This window comes from Sceloporus occidentalis, unplaced genomic scaffold, assembly GCF_023333645.1.
Source record: "Sceloporus occidentalis isolate IW3139 unplaced genomic scaffold, rSceOcc1.0.p SCAF_131, whole genome shotgun sequence".
Classification (NCBI taxonomy): domain Eukaryota; kingdom Metazoa; phylum Chordata; class Lepidosauria; order Squamata; family Phrynosomatidae; genus Sceloporus; species Sceloporus occidentalis.
In genome coordinates, this window is record NW_028317111.1 from 2836018 (window position 1) to 2856129 (window position 20112).

The window sequence follows — 20112 nt, forward strand, 5'->3', positions numbered from 1 at the left end:
ACCCAATTTTTGGATATTTTGAAACTCCATACCCAATGGGAGGAACATCCTATTTCCAACGCAGAAATGTTTATTAAAATGTTTAATAATAAAATAATAAGTCTTTTTTTATAAACTCCATCACAGTTAGGTTGTAGATTTCTCAAGTACTGGTAAAACCTCTGTGTTATTTTAGCTGTACAAAGTTTTTTGTTTTTTTTTAATTTTACAATTTGAAATCAAGGAGAACATAACAACATAGGAATATACAAAATACTTGTTTTTGTCGACTGGGGTATGATGCACCCTCTCCTTAAATCTAGAGGTTGGGCTGCAATGGATCACTGGCTTTTAAGGTACATCAAAAATTAAATTCAAACATATTACTAGAAAACAGAAGGTAACAAAACATAGATATTTAACAATTTCGGTATTTCTTCTATACACTGTGGAAACTTTATTCTGTCGGATCTTAATTCCTTCCCTGAAGTAAATGGATAAACGGAACTTATATTGCCAACAAAAAAAAGAAACAAAAAAAAAATCGAATCAGGAAAAACAAGAAAAAATAATATAAAAAATTGCCCAAGATTAAAATATCAGAACATCTGGTCTGGGCTAAATCCCCAAGGATATCTGATATTGCAAAAAGACTTTCTATGGATATAAATGCAGGTCCTCAAGTGGAATAGATATTTTTTTTTGATGAAAAAGGGCACAAAAAAACATATCACAATCAAGTAACAAAATCTACCAATAAAATATACAACTTAAAATGTCAGAAATGTGAGTCATAAACGGTATGGCCATGTAAAGATAATAAAAAAAATAAAAATAATAATTGTTGAGGTTTGAAAGGACTATAGACATCAAATTGTACTCAAATATCATACTGCACATGATATACGGGGGAAAGTTTGGTAATACAATAAATTAAAAAAAAAACATAACAAAATGTGAAAAGGTAGCAAGGACATCTAGGTTGAGATGTCTTCTGCTAATTGGCAAGCCTTTGGACAACTACTGAGCACAGTCGTTAACAGCAAACCTATAACATTTGGTATATGCAAGCTCTGGTAGCCAGTTTTATTTGATGTTGCTCTTTATATATATTATATTTCTCTTGTTCTGATGATGCTTTCACTTTTGTGAAAGTCTGCTAAGCCAACCAGCGTCTATTAAACCAAAGTTACTTCCTTTAGGCATTCAATGTGTAGACGGTGACACAGTAATATTTCTACAGTGTATAGAGAAAAGACTTTTACGATATATAAAACTGTTTTTTATTTTCTTCTAGTAAAACATTTGGATATATTTTCGTAAGCCTGCGACCATGAAACCCACCAACCAGCTCATTAGAGTCGCCTAAGACGGGGACCATCATACACAATTCAGCAACCAAAATTCGACATCAGCTTCCTCTATGTGTATGTCCCGACGCAAAATCGATCATTTTGATTCTTGAAACGTTAATTTTCTTGGCTTTACAGGCTCCACGACATCGTCAGCAAGGACAAAGGATGCATTCAAAGTCTTCCAGATATCTCTAGTGCATCGACAGACCTTTCTTTTTTCAATTCTTGGGAAGAAATCATGGGTTCTTTCTCAAGGGTGGTGAGGTTGTGGACAATCATGAATCCTCATTGCGCTGTATAAACCTCTGTTAAAGCCATACTTCTTATCATCTATCCAACATTTTAAAGTCTTATGTATAAACAATCCTTCACTATAATAACAGACCTTAAATTATTTGTTAGTTCTGTATATTTCAAGTTTCTGGAGAACTTGTTTTTTTTTTTATCTTCTTCACTTTCTTAATAACATCTCTGGGTTAGAAAGGAGTTTATAATATAGATTTGTTTTCTCCTTGGCTTCTAGTCTTCAGGTGAAGTTAGGAGGTGAAATGCACTGGCCGTGAAGAGGTTTATGCTAGGACTAAGTTGTTCCAGGAGTCGTGCTTGGAGTTTGCCGGAGGAGATGTGTTGATGGTCGAATGGTGGCTTTGAGGAGAGAGCTTTAGGCCTGCCATGTGATGAAGGGATGACCCATGACTTGTGATTGCGGATAAAGATTGTGTCTAAAAGAAAGAGTAGAGTAAGAGTTTAAAATAGGGACATAAAATAGGGCTTGCTATCTTAATTTGATCTCGTGCAAAATTCTGATTCAAAAAGGTGACCCCTACCAGTTCAAAACCCCGACAGCTGCTTGTTTTACCAATGAGAAAGATGAACCTAGAGTGGTCTAGAATTAGAAGTCACACAACTCAAAAAGACCCAACTCTTTACACCAACCCATAGCTTGGTCGGAGGGAGCGGGTATGTCCTACAGGAAACATATAGACATGGAAGGCTTTAATGCCATTTTGATTGTATTCTGTTTTAGCGGTACCACAGTAGGAGCAAATGCTAAAAAGATAAGAGGCACTGTGTATACCATGGCACTCCAACCCCCATTCACACAGGGACCAAATAGTCCTCTTAGTAACATCGGCAAACAACACCTGTTGTGGACCGTCATCATGTGGAAAGTTGGTTTTACTGTACCTGGGATATGGAGCTAGAGTGTCCATAAGGAGGAGACAATCCAGGTTCAATCTTTATGGGACGCATTTCTTCCGCTGCGCTGGAGTTGGCTGAGCTGGTGGATGGAGTGAAGTTATCGCTGCCACTAGATCCTGGAGAAAAGAAGAGAGGAGGTGAATGCTGAAGCACCTGCTAATGTTTAAGGGGTTAGAGGCAAATAGGGTTGGACTGAAACCAGGAGGGGATGTGGTCCAGCAGGACTGTCCTCTCGATATAGCCAAAGAGCCACCTCATGATGCACAGCTTTCAACCCTCGCAAGAAGGCCATGTGAGAACTTCAGCACAGACATCAATTCATTTTACAGCTCTCTGGACAGGTTGAAGGAGATCACAGGATCTGCCTATGATCTCCACTGCCAGTAAAAGTGAGACAGTGGGATAGGACAGCAGGACATTGCTTGAAAATATCCTTGGGACACTTGGGAGGTATGCTCCGTGTAAGTTGTCCAATTGTAGCGTCAAATTGTGTGGCTTTAATGCTATTTCAGCATTATGACTCAGTAATTTGTGGTCCATACCTGAAGCTTTTGACTTGCTGAGATTCTTCGGTTTACGTTTTCTTGTCTGAATTCCTTCTTTTTTCATTGCCAGTGGTCTGGGGACCTGGAAACCCCAAAGACAAGCAACCATTAGTAAGAAAGAAACGCAATTGGAATGTTTTGGTTTTCATTGCGGGCTAATATTTTCCTCCTATGATTTTGGTCTCAAAAGATCAAACTACAAAGAGGTTACATGCTTGTGGAATCAAAAACAATAAATACCAGCCATTATTCGGGGCTCAGAGACCATTCCCTGCCCTGTAAATAGCTTTGTAAACATGGTAAAGGACAAATCAGGACCATTAAAGGTGAGGTTTGAGATGATAGGGTCAATATTAACCCTCTCCTGACAAAATAAAAATGAAATGGACATGAACTTGTTGACAGCCAGCGTTCTGGTGACAAGGATAACGTACCCCGTGCAGCTTCATGTAGAGTCCGCAAGCGTTACAAACTGGCTCCCCCTCCGCGTTTCGGCGCCAAAGCGTAGTTGTTGTTGTATGGCAGTTGGCACAGGACAGGCCGACGCGGCGTGAGGCTGACTGTAAGATGAACAAAGACATTTTTGGCTTAAAAAGTGTCACTTGGAGGTCGCACAACCTGCATCACAAAAAATACATGCATATACATATATATATATTAAAAAAACAATTATAATAACAACAGGAAAAATGCTCATATTAATAAATAATGCATTTGCGATCATCACTGTAGATAAATAAGAGTTTATTCGTAACTAAGTTTATATCACTTGATACAAGTATATTGGAAAGCAAAACTAGTAGGGTTGTCACTTTTTAACCTCGGCCAATTTTTTTTTACTAGAATAACTCATTTAACCCCCTGACATTATTTCTATTATGTTATAGGAGATTGTGTATTTAATTGCCAGAGATAACAGTACCTCATGGTAATTAATTTCAGTCATTAGAAACATATGATGTTTAATATATGAATTCAGAGGAAATACACTTTACGTTGGACTTAAACCTATGGAACTATCGCACTTTTTTTGTGTAGCTAGAGTTTTTATATTCATAGAAAATACAAAAGTGCGGATTTTTATTGTGTATAAATTTGGGTCCCAGATTATGCAGGCGAAACATATCCTAAAGATAATGCATGTCGGCCTTGCTTAAATAACTGCAGCTCCAGCCTCCACCACTAGGTGGCAATACAACTATTAACAGTTGATGGGACTTGCACAGCCCTGCTGGAATGGGGAGCTATTTAAAAAAACTCCCCTATATAAAATAATGGAGCACACGTTCATTGACACATAGCATGAGATAAAGGGCCTCTTTATTTCGCACACATGAGGCTGATCAACGTTAGATTCAAATACACAGCCTGTAAACATTTATGCTGCATTTACACATGTTTCTGTCTGTAACAAAGGGTTACAGCTTCCCCGGACTCGGGAAAGGGTCACCTTGGGTAATAGCGTCCCTGTGCATCTGCCCCCACCCCCATTACACTCAAAAAATAACCAAATGGGGAGGAATAATCTGCAGATCTTCTGAACAGGAAGTTTCTAACACATATATATTGCTTTTTAAAAGGCTTCAGGATAGGACCAGTGTAACTTTAGTGAAGGTACCTCTGTTTACGGGTAAAAGATGCCCTTGGGGCTACGATGGAGCGACCTTTGTGGTTTTTAAGATAGTGGAATAGATGTAAAGTGTCAAACACTAATCACGTTTAAGGACTTTGAGACGGGTCCTACTGTACATCCATGTACATGTTGAACATACGGTGTAAAATTCACTACGTCAGCTATCTGTAGGCTATTTTTGGAGACTGTGAATATGTGGAGTGTCAAAGTGCGCAGAAGTGGACCTATTATCCACAAGGTATCTAGAAGTCATCATGTCCCACTGCTCCACCTCGCTCCTTCCAAGATCACGGTGATGTCGAGGACAGGTTCAGGAGAAGCTGACAACGTGCATTTCGGTGCTCTTTGGTCTCTGATATAACCTGGTTGTAAATGGCGTTATAGACCGGAGATGGTAGTCCACGTCTCTCTCTCTCAAACCAGAACATCATGGACAATAAAGATGGTAATCATGAGTTCTTCAGGACCTGAACCCTAGCAGACCTTCAAGACCCAACCAGAGCTGGGCATCACAACCCTACAGACCATGGTGGAACAAACAGGCTGCTTTTAAATCATGTACAAACATCTAAAACGTCAAGCATTGAGCAGTCAATCACGATGCAGCCCCCCCAGATGAATGCTGGGAAATATTACCATGTCACTTACTAGTCTTCGCTGGGGCTTGATCAATGGCCGGTTGATTCCGTTCATCTTGTGGTACAGTCCGCAGGCGTTGCATAGATAATGGCCGGTACCATCTCTCCTCCACAGAGGGGTTGACATCGCTCCGCAGTTGACGCATTCTCGCCCCTCTGAGAAGTCATCGAAGAACTCTGTGAATGAATGAAAGAAAGGACGTTTAGTAGACAATCCCGTCTCCTCTCGGAAATACTTTTGAAGATCCAGAACAAGAACCAGTGCGTTCTAAATTAGAACCTTAAAGGTCTAATGTGAAACAATAAAGTTTGACAGCAGATAAGAACCATAGAGTCCATCTAGTCTGCCCATTTTTTAGCCCGCTGGGAGAGTGCAGGTTTCAATGCCCGCATTAGATATCCTACCGACTTGTACGATCAAATCAATGATGTAATGCAGCTAGCAGATAAATGTTATATTGTATTTACATAGTGGACCCAAAACAATCCATGATTTATTTGCATGAGGACAGGTGACTCGGGAATCATAATCCTAAAATGATGTGCCAATAGTCATAAAAAATACAGCATATCTGTGATTATCAAAATAAATTACTATTTGTATCCAATATTAGGGGCAGAGGGTCATGAGCATACCTGCGAACTTCCCTGAAATCCACCCACAGTGCTCAAGTAGGTCGAATCTGGGGCATTCTCAGGTTTATTCATGAGTGAACTCACACACAATGGAGGTTATGTTTTTAAAAAAAAATAAATCCATCTGATTGCGCCATTCCGACTTTGCGCCAGAATCCCGTTTAACGCCCAGCCCCCAACATATTTCTACACAAATACCGCGAGCCCATCCAGGATTTCTGTTGATTACATTCACTTTCATTTTCTAACAAATGTACATTCCAAGCCGGTATCATTAGGATCCCACAAATCATGTTAACGCTTTCTAGTTGGGCCTCTTTTACATTAACCCACCGAGCGCTGGATTATTGTGTTAATGCATTGCCCACCCTTTCAGCCCCTGAAGGAGTCAATGCAACGCCAGTTACTAAAGTAACCAAAATCTCCATTGCTAACAGTGGCGTTTTCTTTTTCCTTCGCTAATATTTTCTTAAGAATGTCTGTGATTTGAACTTGCAGCTCCAGCTTGTCTTTATGGCTCTTCGCTACTTAACGGGGCTTTAAATCCTGTCATTATGAGCTTTTTTGACATAAACCACCCCCAACCCCTTTACTCCCCTTCTTCTACCAGCAGACAGGGAAGGAAATGCCTCTATAGACTTCAAGATGCTTGGACATATCCCCCGGGATTCGAAACAATGGCAATTACAGGAATCTTTCCTCTCCAGGGCTCCATTACCAGTGGCCAACAATTTCCCTTTTTCACAGATCTGAGCCCACAGATGGACAGATCTAGGTTATAAGCGGAAAAAAAAGTACCTCGTTTCTCGTAGGGCTTTTTAAAGATGGAGATCGTAGATATCAAGAGCGATGAGAGCCTTCATTATAACGACGAGGATGTATGGAAGACTAAAGGCTAAGGACAGGATTACTTATTTAAGCGAATGCTGCGCATGCGTTGTTATACTCCAAAAAAAAATATATATTTTTTTACTTAATTAGAAAATAGTTTATTCATTTTGATTATAACATATATTCTATATGATGTAATGCAAAATCCAAAGCACATTCGTTGACGTCAAATCCCATAGAAACATAGAATCTGATGGCCAGTCAGCCCTATTCGGCCCCATCTAGTCTGCCTGTTTCTCCTGCTGTAAGGACTCAAACCTTAATCAGTTGTTGGTCTCGTCTTAGATTCAGGAGCCATATGCCTATCCCATGCATGTTTAAATCTCCTCACTGTATTACCCTCTGCCACTTCTGCTGGGAGGTTGTTCCACTCATCTATCACCCTCCCCTTATGACTTACTTTCCACATTCTGTATTGATAACTGTTAAAATGTCACTATGTATATTTGCATGCTTTAATACAATACTGTCCATGCAATTTTATTATCCAATACACCACAGCACAGCAATGTCAAATTAGTAGAGGTGACAGTGGTCACCTTTCTCTTGCGTCAATGTAAATAAATAAATACATTGTACTATATAAACAGAAATGGCAGATGAAGTGTGAATATTAGGGACCTCACTTTTTTTTTTACTATTGGTGTTGGTTTTTTTATGTGGGCGCGTATTGAAATTGACATTTGGGTGCAATCAATTGTCTACCAATGAACAATAGAGTGAAAATCCAAAATAAATATCTGTGTTTTTTGGTTTTTTTTTTTACAAATGATCTCTAACAAGGTCATTTCTCAGTCGGACACCTGACATTTCTCAGGTGATTAAGTAATTCTATGCAGATGACCCAAGCATTGTATGTGCGGTTTATTTATGTAGTGAGACTCGGGCTGCCGTGCACACTGGGGTGTAATTCCTCCAAATTCAGAATTTGGGAAATATGTCACCTAAACAGTGTTTAGGACAAGTGAATATGACATAAAAAGCACATAATAAATAGACTGGAAGGATTACAATGAGTTGTAGAAACCAAAGGATCTAAGTTAAAATTGCAATTTTTTTTAGACCGCCAGATATCCCCGAGTGCAAATTTAAGGTTCTCTGTTGAAGTTTCTTTGCTTATGGGGACTCGCAGTGATCTCACAAAGCTGTAGAAAATTCCCTTTTGATCTATACACAAGCTTCAAAATCAGTACATAGTTTATTATATACCATATATATACAATATATATATATATATATATATATATACAACCATACATGCCACCTAGTCTGTTACCACCCATAGCAGAATCCTCCCCCGGTAACTACAATGTCCTGATGCCCTTGTAGTATATATACCGATAGCGAATGTTTCGTAATCTACTATAAGGGTTGCTCAATACTTTTGGCAAAACAAAATATTTGCTCATACGAAACGGGATTGACAAAAACATGTGACAAGTCATCAGAAACAAAGCAACATTCCTTAGGAATTTTGCAACTCGACCTGGAATTGGACACGCAGAATTCAAATTCACATGGGTATCTAAACAGGTAGTAATATGCTGCTTTACTGATAGGGTTATAGATAGATGGGGCAGCTGCCCAGCAGTGCTGGTAGCAACTGATATAGAGGGTATTTAAACATGCATGGGGTAAGTATATGGGTCCTTAATTTGAGTCTTTACAGCAGGAAAAACAGGCGACTAGATGGGGGCCGAATGGGGCCGATCTGCAGGCAGATTCTATGTTTCTAGGAGTCCATAATGGGTAGGTACAGAACACCTGGAATTGATGGAAGGGTGATCCACTTGATAAGTGGCAAAAAAAGTTATTAAGAAATGAGCTCATATTTTTTAAATGCATTCTACAATTTTAGTACATTTTGGGGTAAAAATATCAAATATCACCAGATGTACTCTTTTCTAGTAACCAAAAAAAACAAGTTTTTCCACCCCAAAGCAAGGTTTGCAGTGTGTGTCTGGGACATCACATTTCACCCAGTGTAGCCCTTCGCTATCTGGAAAAAAAATTACAGACATTTAAAACTGGCCAGGGTTTTGTTTATCATCAAAAAAAAAGCCAAGGAATTATTAGCTAAAAAGGGTAGCGAAAAATCTTAAAAGCTGAATTAAACAAAAGATAAACTACCGTCTCCACGATATCTTTGCAGCGACTACATTTAAATCATTATGATAATGTCTATGAATACGGTAATTTGGGGATAGAACATTTATTTCAAGCTGCGGCCAAAAAATATCCAAATTCAATCCATAGTCCATTGCGAATAAAATTTTAAAGGGACCCTATGCAAATTTCTTTAACTTCAAATTTTTTTCTTACAGAGAAAAAAAAGTGGGGGATCTTGTAACTTCAGAGGTTTAGCAAAAAAAATGCCAAGGACAGAGATAAACCATATTATATTAAATTTAATATTTTTATATTTATATTATATATATTATTTTAAATTTAATATTTTGAAAAAATTGACGCAGATCACAGTGAATAAAAACACAATGATGAATGAAATTCATGATTTTTTTTCCCAGTGAGATTTTAAGAAAAACTAAAAAATATTAGGGGCAATTTTTTTTTCTCCCCTTAACCCTTTGCTAGTGTTCACAGATGACTAGGGACTTTTTGGGGGCTTCATGAACCTTCTTGCATCATATAATGCTGCTAGGAGGTCTAATCTTGTGGACCCTAGAACCATTTGGAGAAAGAAGCCACTTTTTTAGGGGAAAAGTCTTCAAAACAGCTAAATTTTGTGTTCTATTTAATGGAATTTTTTTTATAGCCCGGCTGTGGACCCCAAAAATGTCCCACCCTGGGGCGCCTTGTCTCTCATACTTCTGCCCCTGCCCCTCAGTGCTTGGAATCTGATGGATCCAATAATTCCCTTTAGAATCTCTTCATACCGTAGCTGGAGCTTCTATATGGAGCTTAAGGAATCTCCTATGGCCTCTACTGATATATGGAGAACTTATCAAAAGTAGCGATCTATCAGATAATTATCTTATGCATCTTCAATAGATAATTATGGGCAGCCATTCAGCTGAAGGCCCGAGTCCTTCCAAGACCCAGCATCTCTTTTAGGTTTCAAAAAAACTTTATTCTTAAGCAATGTTTTTTGTAAAACTATTTTTAAATCCTGGAAACTGATATTTTCCTTAGTTGTTTTTTTTTTCTAATGATTACACTTCCAATGCTGCTAATTAGCTTAAAATATAGAACTATATGCGATTAAATAGAAAAAATAATAGCTAGATGTTTAGAGAATGGAGAGGACCTATTGGCACAAATGTACCTGTGTTTTTTTTTAGTTTAGATTCCGGAGCCGTATGTCTATCTCATGACTATATTAGCCTCTACCACCTCTGCTGGGAGGCTGTTCCACTTATCTACCAGACGCTCATTAAATTAAAGGTTCCTTACATTACAGCGAAGGTTGGAAAAGGGAAGGTGATATATTTATGGAAGACCAACCTAAGATAGAAAGTATTTCGTATTAGTAATCTAGGCTTTTTTTTTCTGTCCTCACACCAACTTCTCGAGGCTGGCCTTTCTATGCACCCAGTGAAAGTGGCTTCCATTAGGGCTCTGGCAGGCATTTGTTTATAATGTCGGAGAAAGGTAAAAGCAACATTCTTTTAAGCGAAAAACCTCTATTTAAGAACAGAAAGGACCTTCCATCTCTTAAACACGTTGCCCCTTAGACCCCCATCTGCCCCCAAAACGTCCCATTTACCAGACTCACTTACTACATGCTTTACATTCTACGTTGTCAGAATCATTTGTCTTCGATGTCAATTCTGCTTTTACCCCAAATTTATCTTTTTTTCTGCTCAATCGACCTACATTATTAACATTTACACGTGTTCTTCCAGGTGTCACACATGTTTCTTTTAAATGGGAGAGCGTTTATTTTAGAATTAAATTAATTCTGCATTTAATTAATTCTAGTCCAAAATAGCATGTTTTTTTATCTATTGTAATTAAATATAATAGTTAATATCATAAAGCACTTGAACATTTTAATATAATGATATATATATATATATATATATATATCATTATATATCATTATATTAAAATGTTCAAGTGCTTTATATATACAGAATCTGTATCTACCACATCTGCTGGGAGGCTGTTCCACTTATCTACCACCCTCTATATTCCTAATATAGCAATTATATACCGACATGTGAAAATTGATGGGCCATAAATGTTTAATTAAGTATTTCTGATTCAGCTTCATCCATTATCAGGCTATTTTTGTTCATTAAGTAAAAAAAGTAGCAAAATATTTTTTATATTACTCAGACGCCGCTTTCTAACTCGGTTGGTTGAACTTTTTTTTTTTATCTTAAATGCGTATATTATTAGATAGGCAACGCTTCAGATAAGAACATAATTTGAACAAGTAGAATTAGACAGCAGACAGGTTCAAACTCCCACCTGCTCCGAACGGATCAATGAAAGGTTCCTGGCTTTGAATGTTTTTTTTTTTTTGTTTGTTTTTTTTTTGAAACGTTGCAGAACTTGGATGAACTTTGAGACTTGGGAGTTTATTTTGCGATTACTATTAACCCACGATGAGATGCTATCGATCCGCTTCCATTGAACCCGAACGCATTTCATTAAAAAAGGGGAAAGAGTATTTAGACATCCCCCCCCAAAAAAAAACCCCCTAAAACTTCCCAGTATTTCAGAGCATTAACTGTTTCAGTGCCAGGTTCAGTGTACCAAAGTCTGGTTCTCAAAGGGGTTAACGACGTGGCGCATGCGAGCTCATTAACCTTTCAAGTGCCAGAGTATGTTAACTTTGGAATAGAGTCAGGGCGCATTTATAGGGCTATAAAAGCAAGATATCAGCACACTTTATTAGGTATAAGTAAATATATTTTTTTGCATTGCATTTAATATTTTAGATATTTAATACTCTTTAGATATGACCGAGCCATTACCATAAACCAGCTCTAATGTTTATGTTCTCATTTACTTCCTTAAATCATACTTCCTAAGTGCCCCTGTTTAGTTCAACCAGTCCCCTATTTGGCACCCAAATCCCTCTTTCCTCCCCAGACGCCCCTCTTTTCTAGGAGGTCGGAATGTTTGCTGGGTATGAGGGTATTGCAGGGTTCTACAGCCCTAAAAGCCCCGATAATGTGTATAGAAACAGCAGGAAAATGGCTTTCTAACTTAAATATCAGGCCGCTGACTCAAATAAACAGCACTATTTCATGGTGGAAAATTAGCCCCGGTTAAAAACATGCAATTTGCCAAAATGAACCCCAAAAACGACATTAGGTGGCTTGTTCTCATCATTATTACTGATTTAAAGGAGAAATGTATAATAAAAATATAAAAGCCGAGCTCGCAGAACATTTTGGGGGTAATCTAGAACTACATAACCTGTTTTAGTATAAATTCAGAAGACGTCTCCTATATCATTTAAGAACTTGTACTTTGTCACTCGGTTATCCAGAATTCAGGAAAAGTGTTAATTACGTTACAGCCTGCTTTGGAAACCCTCAGTAAGGTAATTCCCTTTTATCCTGATGACTTTATTACTGTGTGACTGATAAACAAAGTCCTAAACCTATGCTCCAGTCCTCGAGGTTCTATAGCTTTGGACTGAGTAGCTTCTATATCCCTTATCTGTTTATGTGACTTCACACTATGGAAAACCTTCACATGAAGTTTACACGCTAATGATATCAGAGGGCCATATATGTATTACTGTGTGTTTCAAAAATAACACAAAGTCCACTTATCTCAGGGATATGCACACTTCCAAAGGTATTTTGTCACTGAAAATCTATCCTGTCAACAAAGGGGTTAACAGCATGGATCATGAGCGTCAGCTCATTAACCTTTCAAGTCCCAGAGCTTTCCCCTGTGAATATATATATATATATATATAGTTATTATTATTCAATAATAATAATAGTTGTTATTTTAACCCCCTAAGGACAATGGGCGGTCCCTGAACCCATTGAAAACAATGCATTTTGAGCCCGTACATGTACGGGCTTTGTCATTAAGGGGTTAACCATTGAGTGTTTAATTATTTTTTTATACTTCTAACATATTAGTTAGCCTAAAAGGTAATTTTTTCCAATGCACCCCTAAAATTTTGAGAAAGCAGCTTGCACTTTAGAAGTTACAAGCTGCTTTCTCTGGCAACTGGCACAGCCTGCTGGCACACAGTGATCTGGTCGCCGACAGCTGCTCGCGGCTCCTACAAGATCAATAGATGGGTTGCTAATATAGTAAGAGAATTTAAATATGCATGGGATCGGCATAAGACGAGACCAACGACCGATTAATGTTTACAGCATGAAAAACAGGCGACTAGACAGGGGCCGAATGGGGCCGATTTGCGGCAGATTCTACGTTTCTAGATTTTGATTATTCTGGATTTCTAGTCTATTCTAGATTTCGATAATAGTTTAATATATTTAAAAAGTGTTTTAGCTTTTGTGTGCGGGCTGTAGTGGCACACTGTATGATGACATGTAATCGATTTACCCTCAATCCAATAAAAAGAGCCCCCATGTAACTATAGATAAACGTCCCGCAATAAACTCCCTGGGCTCTGCATAATGTATAGATCATAATTTATACAATGAATTTACCCCAATATAATTAGAGAAATGTTGGATCACTAGAAGGGCCAAGCACATAACGCCTGAATTTTACACAACTTTAGTTTTAATAGTACTTTTTAATTTTGTTTTTGCATTATTTGAATATCCAAGAGTTACCTTTATGTGATCTCTGTGGGTTTTAACTTGTTTTTCTTTGATAATCATTTCAAAATGACTTCATTACATATGCTTGTGACATCTCATTAAAGCCGAATTGTTTATTTAGCCCCCCTTTAAAGTTTGCTTTTCCATTGCAAATGAAATCTCGTTTGCATAATTAGATTTAATAACCATTGTTTGTTGATTGCAACAATACTGAACAATTGTCCAAGACGTCTGAATGTCACCCTTGTTCTTTCAGAAGGCGCCACTAGTGGAACTAGAAGAGAACGTTTAGTGGGAATGACCAGATCCCGTTGGGTATTGTCTCAATAGACAATTAGACAGTCGCTTTCGCAAATCCTTAAGGGGTTAAAAATAATGGCTCCTGTTCTGAGAAGTGTAAAACCTATTGGGTTTTTTTTGGGGGGGGAAAGGGGCTATTTATATATATATATATATATATATATATATATAGTATTATGTACACAGGGAATTTTTAATTGCCATGTGACACAAAAGCAGGTACTCGTATATTGTTGCCATAGAAACTGAAACAAACTTTTTCAGGCATCTATGTTTTTTCTGCTTAAAATGACAATTTTAGGTTTGTCTAAGTGGAACAGCACCTTTAAATGGTATATCTCATGGGTTACTGTATATTGTAGGCTATGTATAACAAGTGCTAGATGTGAAACACGATCTTACCGCTATAACAAATAGAATCGCCCCATCAACAGGTTGCTATGGTTATAAGACCACTTTGAGATTCCAGAGTCACTTCTTATACACATAAGGTGGGTTTCTAAAGCATTTATTTTGATTATTGTACTCTGGAGAAAGACCACCATATTTACTAAATATGTTGAGACTCTTCAAAGAACATGCAGATGTTACACATGTATTTATAAATGTGGATATTTTCTGTTTGGATATACTGGAACAAAGGAATGCCCTGAGCCCAAGAGCTTACAATCTAATCATGTGAGCCTTCTCTTTAGTGTACCTAGCATGATACTGCAAATGTGTTGGTCTGTGAAAGATGAATAACAAAGAAAAACTACATTTTGGGACTGGGTCGCTTTAAGACAACTAGCGTGACCTTCAATCCCTGCTATTAATAACTTATTGCATTAGCAGTTTTAGGACTTGTCATAATTGTCCGATTTGGCCAATAAATTTGGGGCGAAGCGGATAGATTGGCTCTGGGTCAGATGGAACTGGAAGCCATGTAAAAATATGTTGAAGCTACATCTGCCCTGTCCCAGTGAAAGAGGCGTCTACCTAGGGCTACTCTGCCCGACAATTATCCATAGTGTGACATTTACTAACATAAGGGACATTTGTCATGGGTCATTGAACTTAATTTCATTTTATGAGAATAGTGATAGCATGGACTCCCTTACATCCAATAGATAGATAGATAGATAGATAGATAGATATAGATAATGAATTGGACATCAAGCTGGTCAGGAACAGAAAAATCATTGTCCACCACCAGCATGAATATCTCTCCTCGTGCTCCCTGCTGGCCTGCACTTGCTGGAGATTCAGAGTTACGGGCTATGATGTCATAACTTAACTGAATTTCCATGTTTGCAGACCAGCAGGCTGTAAGAGAAGATATATTGGCTGTGGTGGAAGCAAAAGTCTCCTGCTTGGTTATTCACCACCTAGGACACCTTGCCCCGAGATGCCCCCTCCTCCAATGATCACTAGTTGAGCCGCCAAGGTGGGTGAATTTTGAGATTATCTTCGGGGCATAAGGCCTGGACAGCTTAGCTACCCCCAGGACCAAAAAACAATTATTGACCAATTAGTCTTAGCTATTAGGATGGACTTTTTGCTAAAACAAGAAATAATGAGGGAAGGTTGTTTTACAATCCATGACAGCCAATTACCCAAGAGCCCTAATCACTAGGGTGGTAGATAAGTGGAACAGCCTTCCAGCAGAAGCAGTAGAGGGTACAGTGAGGGTATTAAACATGCATGAGATATGCATATGGATCCTGAATCTAAGACCAGACCAACGACTGATTAAGGTTTTGAGTCTTTACAGCAGGAAAAAAGGGCGACTAGATGGGACCGAATGGGTCAGTTCTGATGGCAGACTCCATGTTCTCATACCTATTCCTAAATCATCCCTGTCTTTAAGCAACTTAAAAAACTTCCCCAAAGACTCAATGGGGCCAAGGCCCAAGTCACTAGGTTTAGATATGCAATCAATGTGAATAACTCCAATCTGCTGTGATAACTCCTACAAACTCATCCGTGGCTGACGTGCCAAAGCCTATACTTGAAGTTCTGTCCGAGGCTTTAAACAGAATGAAAAAATCGAATTCCAAAGACTGCTACAGCGGCGCATATACAACCATATGGAAAACCTATGGGACCCCTTTTTATAGCTCAACTAATAATTAATATGACAAATTTTTTTAAAAAAATACAATATATCACTATATTTTTTAAAACATATTTCTACATAATTCTATAGGTTACAGAGACCTGTCCATGCATTCATTAAACTAATATATAAATAAGTGTGTGCATGTATGATTGTAATGGTTGTGTACATGCAACCACAAAAAATAATTACTAATTCTGTACACACAAAGAGCATATTAACACAGAAATCTCTCAGAATGTTGTTACAATTTTGTTACATTGTTCATCAGTTCCCCTATTCATGAAAATACAGTAAATGAACATGTATTTTAAATTAAAATGAACAGGTTTTGCAATTGTCATCCAAAATATATTGCAACAAAAGACACAATGTATCTGTTAACACATTTAACCATGTAACAGACTGCTGTCTCATAGGAAGTGGCTCCTTAAAGCATATTGGACAATTTGTGGACAAATTGCAATTTTAAATAAATCACTAAATTTTATCTTTTTTAGCATCTGCATACAGGACAAACTGTAGGAGAAATTAAAATTTTTAACTACAAATTGAAATTTTAAATAAATGCTTAAAACTAATATTAACAAGTCGTGTCTACATATCCAAAAGCGAGAAATAAATCATTTTTGTTTTCATTTTAATTTGTACATTTATATAGCATTTACTCTAATGTTATTCTGTTCCTCAACTAATAATATTGTTATAAATTAAATTTGCCTATACCTTTTAAATCATTAATCTTCTTGAAAATCACTGTATTTTTGTTTGATCTATACATAAATTCTAATAAACTCAATTATCCCAGTTCTGCCTGATTCCTATAGCACAATTTAAAGTCTTTCGAAAATATTTATTTTGAATCAATAATTTTAATATAGACCTGTATTTACAAAGAGGGGAATTATATATGGTATAACGTTAATATAACAGGTATAGCAAATATACATTTTACTTTTACATTGTATGTATAGGATTAAAATAGTTTTAACCAGAGTGAACCGATTCTATGATGCTGCCCATAAATAATGGAATATTATTCCTGGTTGCTAGGATTTTTCCCTTAAAATTACATATTAAGAAAATAAATATATAAATAATAATAATAATAATATAAGGATTTTCACACAATAAGATGCCAATAGAAATCTCCAGATCTTACCTATGTTGGGGTGTCGTGGGGTGCCTGCACCTCCCCTGTTCTGCAGGCTGTGAAGCATGGTGCTGTCGAAGGGGGCAGTAGTCCAAGCAGCACCCATATCAGGGGTAACATAGGCAGGATAAGGACTGGAGTAGGTGGCACTGAGCCCCCTGCTGTACTGCTCCCTGCCATTAGCTGATAGAGCCAGGGGGGCTGCTGTAAGACACCTCCCGGCTGGAGGGTGCTGAGATGGGAGGACTGGAGGAGAAGGAGAACTTGGAGATACCGGTGTGTGAGAAGATCCTTGATTGTAAGGAGAAGACTCTGCTCCAGCCTGCGCCCACATATTGTGGCCAGACACTGGGCTGGCTTGTTGAGAGGAGCCGCCGGTCTGAAGATAGGGAAGGCTGGGTATCATGGATGAGACCCTAGAGGTGGGTACATACACAGGAGAGGAGGTAGCAGGGCTGTGCATGAAGCTACCAGCCCCCTTCATAAGACGGTGGGGCATGGTTTGCAGACATTGCTAGACTTTGATACATCCTTGGAATCTTCAGACGTCCCCAGTGCCACCAGAATTCCAAAGAGTTCTCTCCAGTAATCTACCCTGAAGAAAAAGCTTGAGCCAGTATCTCAGGCTGGATCCCAGTATCTCAGGCTGGATCCCAGTACCTCAGAGGCTCGATCTCAGCTGCAATGAAGTCCAAGGATAAGTCCGCAGGCAATCACCAATTCAGAAGGTCACACACGTCCATCCTCTCTTCTTCAGTGTCCAAGTTTATTATGAGAGGTCCCCTCCCCTTGTTGTGCTATTTATACCTGACACCTATAAATTAAGACAGAGAACAAGAATAAAGACAAGGACCCAGGCCAAGCAAAACTTCTCCCCCACAGATTAAATAACCAGGTTACTCAGGGGTCTCCTCCCCAGGTGACAGACACCATTGTTTTAAGCTTGGGAGTGAACCTACCTGCCCTCCTTTGTTTTGTTAATTCCCGCATCACTTAACGTTTGATCCTTAAGAAAAGGGACCCAAGACAAGACAAATCACATTAAATCCTGAGGCCCTTTAGCTAAATATAATCAAATTAGGCAAGAAATTGAGCAGACGTGTTTCCTTTTACTTTCCAAAAACATTGCTCAGAGATGTCCCATAACTACCAGAAAACGATCACTACAGTACCATATATAACGCCAAACACACAATATATATATACAAACACACACACACATACATTTAATATAAACAATAAAATAATATAATAAATATAGTACAATAAATAATATAATAGAAATATGATACAATAACAGAAATAGAAATAATAGAAATAATATTAACTATATATCCCCAAGAGATATAGATATAGATATCTGTACCATATTATTGTCATATATATATATATATATGTATATATGAAATGTTGTACATATATATATATATATATATATGTACTGCAAAATTTAAGTACAAATGTTTAATTTAACTATGAACACAAATACGTGGTATTTTGAATTAATTTAATTCATGGTCTTAATATATGCGGTCTATATTGGAAATAGTAATATTTAACTATCTCTAAATACGGTGATATTACGTATTGTGTTTTAATCAATGTGTTTAATTAGACCAAGGAAACAGAGATATTGATTCTGTAATATGCTGTACATTTACCCCTTTCTTTCGATATGTATACTGTCATTAGGTAAGGCTATTTAAGTTTGATTTTTATGTCTATAATGCAAATATTCTCTTTCTAATGTACACAGGTTTTATCACTCAAAAGAGGGGCCATGGCTGGACTGTAGTGCTAGGGAAATGAGGCAAAAAAACATGAATCAGTAAATTCAGGGGTAAAAAATAGGAAAAGGCAGACGCGATATTTTAGTGCATTGCAGAATAATGCGCGTTCATTCAAATTTTGCAGTGTTTACTAGAGATTTATAGAATAATTACATAATAATAACCGAGGGAGATCGAGTTATCAAAATATCACGATACAGATTTTTGCAACATGTAATTACATGATACTCGCTTTTGCAGCTAATTATTAATAGTTTCAGATTATGTCTAGATATTTCTTACAATATTCATTAATGTAAAATCCTTTTTGGATACTTAAAATTCTTTTTTAAATATATATATTAAACATAAAATAAAATATCGTTTTGCACGATGGAAATCTTTTTCTATAATGTACTGAAAAAATTCATTTCTTAAAAAAAAAATAATAGCCATAAAAACACTCGAATTTTTTAAGCATTTGTTGTGTTTGCAGAGAGAGAAATGTAACTATTTTTAAACTTGTTTTATACATAAAATATTTCTTTTATATTGTTAATGTAACTGTAACATACCGTAATTACAGCAAATATATATTTTGAATCAGTAGATTTAATTTAGAAATCATCTAAAAGTACAACAATGAAAATAAAAATTACCCAATGAACTAATAATATTGATTTCATATTTTTATATTAAACATGTTAATATATATTATTTTTTATATTTTTGTTAGATGTTTATATTATATTTTTAAATATGCAATAACATTTTAGCTAATAGATCCATTGTAGTGAGGATTACAAATCCAATCTGTGAATTTTTTTTGTTCTTGTATCATAGATTAGTGAAACCTGACAATTACTATCACCCCTCCTACCCCCAACAAAAACCCAAACCAGTTTTTTTTTCCAGTGAGATAATATTCTATAATCAGAGAGAAAGTTGGGTCACAGGACAGCATATGTATGCCCTGCCTCAGAACCCCCCACCCCTCCAACACAATGCCACCCAAAAGATATTAGCAGAGGAATGATAACACCCCATCAGAATTATCATTCCCCCATCTATTAATTCCATCCATTGTTAAACAGTTTCACAGATAAACATGTAATGTTTAAGCTGATCTTAAACACTGTCTGCACAAGACTCTTTCTGGATTTTAATACAATTGT

At 37.2% G+C, this 20112-nt stretch overlaps 1 protein-coding gene across 1 annotated transcript; it reads right to left on the reverse strand.

The window, feature by feature from the left end:
* Window positions 1-1903: 1903 nt before the first annotated feature.
* On the reverse strand, window positions 1904-17698 carry LOC149281542 (transcription factor GATA-4-like). Its single transcript, XM_089499197.1, is given in 9 exon segments — window positions 1904-2056; window positions 2523-2653; window positions 3080-3164; window positions 3517-3642; window positions 5364-5530; window positions 17178-17367; window positions 17369-17433; window positions 17436-17646; window positions 17648-17698. Coding segments are annotated over 9 exon segments (1179 nt in total).
* Window positions 17699-20112: the final 2414 nt, after the last annotated feature.